Source organism: Nelumbo nucifera, chromosome 1 (assembly GCF_055504915.1).
Source record: "Nelumbo nucifera cultivar China Antique chromosome 1, China Antique-T2T, whole genome shotgun sequence".
NCBI lineage: Eukaryota > Viridiplantae > Streptophyta > Magnoliopsida > Proteales > Nelumbonaceae > Nelumbo > Nelumbo nucifera.
This window is the reverse complement of record NC_142649.1, coordinates 192,979,903-192,986,075: the sequence shown is the minus strand read 5'-3', so window position 1 is coordinate 192,986,075 and position 6,173 is coordinate 192,979,903. Positions and strand designations below refer to the sequence as shown.

General features: G+C 37.7%; 1 protein-coding gene across 2 annotated transcripts in view; it reads left to right on the top strand.

The window, feature by feature from the left end:
• The first annotated feature begins 203 nt into the window (after positions 1 to 203).
• LOC104611881 (zinc finger protein-like protein) overlaps positions 204 to 6,173 on the top strand; it is a 37,781-nt gene continuing 31,811 nt past the window's right edge. Inside the window, exons 1-3 of one of the 2 annotated variants that reach the window (XM_010279144.3) lie at positions 204 to 641; positions 1,152 to 1,609; positions 5,566 to 5,680. In XM_010279144.3, the coding sequence (XP_010277446.1) occupies positions 219 to 641; positions 1,152 to 1,609; positions 5,566 to 5,680 (996 nt within the window). In that variant the 5' untranslated portion in view covers positions 204 to 218. The remainder of the gene's footprint in view (positions 642 to 1,151; positions 1,610 to 5,565; positions 5,681 to 6,173) is intronic. The other variant, XM_010279145.3, reaches the window with a different exon arrangement.

Sequence of the window (6,173 nt, the reverse complement as noted above, 5' to 3'; positions counted from 1 at the left end):
TTGCACATGACTATAAAACTATTTACAATTTATGGAGAATTTTTGAACAAATAACCAGTTTCTTAACTGTTTTAAGTGGACAATTTTTGAAAAGTTATAAGTAGGTTCTTAACTGTTATATAATGTTATATAAGTGGGCATTTATTATTACACTTACCCGGTTAAGTCAAGTGCTCTTTTACCCATTTTAATAGTTATTTTATCACAGTCACACATGTATGAAGGCGAATCGTTCATGGGATTATCCGGGCGACACGTTTTCAAAACCCTTTACCCCTGTAGTCAGGGAACGCAAGAAGGCGGGTGCGACGGAGATGGCAGGCGAGAGCCGATGCAACGGCCGCAGCGGCAGCAGCAGTAGCAACAACGATCAAACAGAAGCGAAGTTGCGTTCCGTCTTCGACGTCCCACCGGATTTCTTTTATTCATGCCGCTTAGTTCACTTCGGAAGCTCTTCGTATGTCCACTTCGAAAACCCTGCAACAGCCATTGACGAAGAAGATCTGAAGGGGAATGATTCAAGGGATAAGAAAGAGAACAGAAAGGATGTTCCCAGATGGACTTGCAGTACTTGCAAAGCCGAATTCGAGTCCCTTCAAGACCAGCGCTTGCATTTCAAATCCGACATCCACAGGTTCAATGTATAGTCTTTGTTTCTCAATCAATTTTGACCGTGTATTTCTTTATTTTCTGGCGTATTTTCAATAAGGATGTTCTGAAGTTGTCGAATTGAATTGCCGGTACTCTTTCCATGATTGTTAGTGTTAGCGATAGGAGAATTGTTAAGACATATTTTACGGGGACAGTATATAGGCAAATCCGAGTAGTGCAGTACAACCTTACCTTCACCTTCGTATCAGACACAAATAGTATATTTTTAACTTTTCAGAATTATCAATAGTATCTTTTTAACTTTTCAGAATTCAGATTTCAGATTTATCAAGCGCCACCTAAGGTGGTAGGTTTTCTTTTCACTTACTTGAATAGTTTAATTCCACTCTGCGTTTATTGTTTTTTGTTTTGTCCATGATTTTATATCATGTTAGATTTAAGGGGTGTTCGTCAATATGTATGTTTTTGTTTTTCAAAACAAAAACAACTGCCAAAACACGCATATTCATGCACAGTTACTTGTAAATATCTATTTGTAGGTAAAGCTGAGCATTGCTGGAAAGAACACTATAAAGGAGGAAGATTTTGATGAGTTAACTTCAGATTCTTTGTTCAAGGATAGTGATATATCAAGTATATCAGGGTCAGAAGATGAGGCTGAGAAAGATTTCTGTCCGAACAATGACTTACACAAAAAAGGAGGGGATAGTAGTAAACAAAAACTGTTTATCAATCTTCAGACGGGAGAGACAGTTTCTATTTGGAAGTGCTTGCTTTTGGCTGAATCCGAAACTATCTCATTTCATGGTGATAAGTTGGTTCCCGTGGAGAAGGGGTGTAACTTAAGAGAAAATGAACTAGTTGAGAGGTTAAAGAATCTGACCCATGAGCCTCGGGATAAAACACACTTACGGATTGTGTTGCTTGCAAGTGGTGGACACTTTGCGGGATGCGTCTTTGATGGGAATTCAGTTGTGGATCACAAAACATTCCATAGGTTGGTATTTTGTTCTCATACTAGTACTTTCAATTATCATTTGTCATGTGCTCCTATTATAGCAGATTAACCTACAGAAACATCTCTCTCTCTCTCTCTCACACACACATGGACATAATTTTATGTTGTATCACTGACTTGGGTATATTTGTTCCTAACCTTTAATCAGTTAAACGTTTTCTTTCCTCAAAATGAAACTGGAAACTTGAAAACACCGAGTGCAAGAATTCAGCTGCACATAAAGCCTTGGACAATGTTCAATATAGCTATTGTCACTCAACTTTGTTTGTCACTCTCCCTTAAGCCTTGGGCAGTGCTATAAAATATTGCAACAAGAACTTTTAGCTGCATTTTCTTGTCAAATAGTAGATAAGGAAAGCTTCATTGAATTTGTAAGAAACAACCTAATCAAAAAGGCAAAAACAAGCTGATGCACTAAGCCTGGTAGTTGCATCTGCATTTGTACATATAACACGGTCATGAATGAAGGTTCTCTTAAAATTGTCAAGTCATTATGCTGATAAATCTGTTGGATTGGGCTATGGATACAAGTGTAGACAACAATTATAGTATGTTTCATTATTTTTCCCCTTCATTTGGGGCATGCTGCATCCCACTCATAATAATGATGATGATTATATTAGACTTGCATCTGTATTTTTTATATAGTTACTACCAGAGTTGTGCAATGGGCCACAATTAGGGAGGAACTTAACATTATTTCTCTGGATTCTATGGTGGGTTGTAAATTATATCAAAGTCATTTATGTATTATAATAAGTGCTAAAATGTTGTAATGTAGACTAGATGGTTTGGGGGATGCACATAAGAGGACCAACTACCGTACTAGTAAGAAGTGATTATGTTGTAGGATATGTTCATTGGATATGACAAGAACATGGCTGGATGTGGTATTGAATATATTTGCACTAAAAATTGAAGCATCTGACACAATACAGCGTATTTGCACAGGATCACATGTACCCAGGTATCCCAGGTTCTTGTAGGGTCTAGAAGAGCTACAGCAGGCCAAGGAGAACAGGGTTTGAGGTAGTGAAAAATGATTTATGGGTGCAAAGTTTAACCATGGATCTGGCTCTAGATAGTTGAATGGTAAAAATGATTCATGTAGCCAACCCTACATGGTTGGGATTTGGGAACCTTTTAATGCTTTATTGAGTTCGGTTGGAATATGCTAGATCTGGGTAAGCAAGTTAGAAAGTTTCTCCTTAACATGGACTTGGCTTATATATAATAGTGGTTGGGCGTTATTTCTATCTTTCTACCAACTCCTTGTTTCTATTCTCTACTTCTTTCCTTTGTTACTCTTGTGAACACCAAACTTTTCCCTTCCACTAGTGGTATGATGGTATCTTGTCTTACACTTCTGGTCCCAAGCCTAGACAAATGAGGGTTGTGTGTCAGGGTGGCAGCCAACATAAAATCCTTGCGAACACCAAATTATTGTATGAATTATTATCAATTATTACATTTTATTCTTCTCTCTATTATTTCTATAGTTCTACTTTTCTTCTCTATATTACTCATTTTAAAAACCTAGTTTCTTGTTTTCTCCTGTTTTCTTTGGTGGTTTCCCACATTAATAAGACATTCACATGGCACATTTATATATGTATCATATATGGTCTAATTGGTTAAAAATTAAATATTAAAATAATAAAAAATGGAGAGATTTCTCAAGTACTAGTCTTTGATAAAGCCAAAGGGGTCTAGGCAAACACAGAAAAGTACCAAGGAAATCCTCCCCCACTCCCCTCCCAAAAAAAGCACAAACTTCTGAATATCCATTCTTTTGGCTCAATTTTGGTAATGGTCGTATGATGTTTTCAAAATGCTGATTCTACTTTGTCCACAACTGTCTAATGCATTAATTAATGATAAAGCCAAAGTCTAATGCATTAATTAAATCCATACAGATTGAAGGGATGAGAGATAAATCATATGGATGGCCGGACCCTGCAGGAAGGTTGGGCGAAATTTCAAAAATTTCTCTCTCCCATGTGGGAATCACATTCCCTATTTTAGAAAACTGCATTTTCAAGGATCAATCTTGAAACCAAACCGGACCAGATCTGAAACCAAAAGGTAGGAGAGGGATATACCTGATACGGAGTAACAATAACTCCTAACGAAGGTGTTCACGCCCAAGGAGAAAACCAAAGACTGCTCCCACTGAAAATGACACAGTGTAAGATGGAGAAGAATCAGCAGGATAACTCTTCATCAAGAATCAAATTCTTCAACAAGAATGTGATGGAGGGCTAGTGAGAACGACTTCAGATTACCTTTTCTACTAAAAGGTAATATCAAGAACCTTTCTTGATCACTCCCACAGGTGGAGAATGAACTGACAGGGGCGGCAAGAGCAGGAAAGAGTAGAAGATAGGAGCAGCCAAACTGCAAATTCTTCTCTCTTTGTAATCTGCGAATTTTGTTTCTTGGAGGTTCTCCCTGCTCCTCTATTTATAGCCTTTAAAGAGAGCATCTCCTAATCCCATTAGGAGTTTCTTAATCTAAATCTTGTATTTGGATTTGGATTCTCTTTAAGAGATAAGGATAATCCCTTATCTTATCTGCAGATAAAGATCAAACTTCCTAATCAAATTACGAGTTTCTTGATCCAAATCTTTATTTGGATCTGGACTCTTTGAGTGGATAGGGACATATTTGCTGATCTAAATCCCAGAATCGCCCCTAATTAATAAGTCTTATTAAGCCAGTTCGAATTGGGCTTTAGGCTTATTAAGTCTATGTGCTCATTTAACCTCCTAACTGCTGCCCAGTTGGCTATCATTGTATGGCGTGAGACCCAAACATTGATCTACACATCAACCACATGGGTTCAGCCCAGCCTCTGTTACAAGGCCTGGCCGAATTCACTGTACGAAACAATGAACCCTTGAGTCCATCACCATGGGCTCTTAATTGGCCTAACATTTACACTAAATGGTCATTGGGTCAAGCCACCTTATAAAAACCCAAGGACTGTGGGCAGATGCAAGATTAACTCATTAGGTGTTACCCTCAATTGTCTTACAATTAACCTCTCAGCCCATAATGATTAAACACTGCCCGACAAGAGATGACCTCTCCCTCGGCTGCAAGGTATAGTGCTGCACTCTCTACTCACATGGATCTCGGGAATTAAAACCTTTTGCAAACATTTTGAAACCATAATATATATATATATATATATATATATATATATATATATATGTATATCTCTATATAAATATATTTTGCAAAACAAATTTCAACGGTTGAAATCAACTGCCGGTAGTTTAGGTTTCCATTAGAGAGAGTGCATCCCCGATCATTCACTTTGTCCAACAAAGGGGCTGATCCTGTTACTATGATCACCCACTCAGATGAATTCTCGGACTGTCCCAACATACATAGGTTTTGACCCCCTCTAAGGATCTTAATGATTGGCATATCAAAGACATCCAAATCCAACACCTAGTGTAGTATCATAATCGAGTGTAGGGGTCAAGTGTAACATTCCAGTTTTGCCCATCTATTTCCAAGGTCCAGGGCAATACTGGAATTTTGGTCCGGTTCAAGGTTTCAAGAAAACCCACACTGCATGTACCTCAAGTCTCACCCTAGCAGCTGAGACAATCCTCCCCAACCAATTTGGCAGCACATCAATGTCAGCCTTGGCAGGATAAATCTCCCCAGATCTATCCAACGGCTGTGAAGATTCTAAACTAACACGAGTCTCATATGTGTCCAGTTTAAGGGTATTACACAGAAACACACCATAATAACATGAATCAAATATGTACTTTATTCATTTACATTAAATGTCATAATGTACATCATTCTGATTGGAGCTAAGGGCATAACTGTCTAATACAAATTACTTTTTTTGGACTTACAAAGGATATAGTGTTGTTTTTCATTTATTTGATTTAATACATGTTGTTTTGCAGATATGTTATTAGAGCTAAGGCTGGTAAAAAGCAATCATCCAAAGATGCAAGTGGCAAAGCTGCACACTCTGCTGGTGCTTCTCTTCGCCGGTATAATGAATTGGCTCTGAAGAAGGTATTGGAAATTCTTAACGGAGTGAAAACCTGATTAAATTTGTCTATAATTTTTTTAATCTTCCCTGGGATATAGGCACAAGATTAGAGAAGCAAATTTCTGGTCCATTCCATGAATACTATTCACAATTTCACATGTGTCAAGAAAACAGCAAATTCTCTAGCTGGTTCCCTAGCTAGAGAAGGGTGGACAGAAGAGAGATGTACTGGGGGCTAGAAGCAGTATAGGCCAAGGGTGATGGTGTGTGTATGTGTTGGGGGAACTGATGGCTCCATTTATAGACAATTATTGGATCTTCTCTCTCAGCAGAGTGCTGATAATTGTTACGTTACATAAAATTTTTGGATCTGTTAATGATAAATAATATTCTGTAATTATGTATTGGAACAATCACACCTAACAGTTAATAATCCAATATATTGGACTTGCTTTTTTACCAGTCCTTTTTTTTGCATTTAATATGTATTGTTACCAAATTTTATGTAGTGCCATG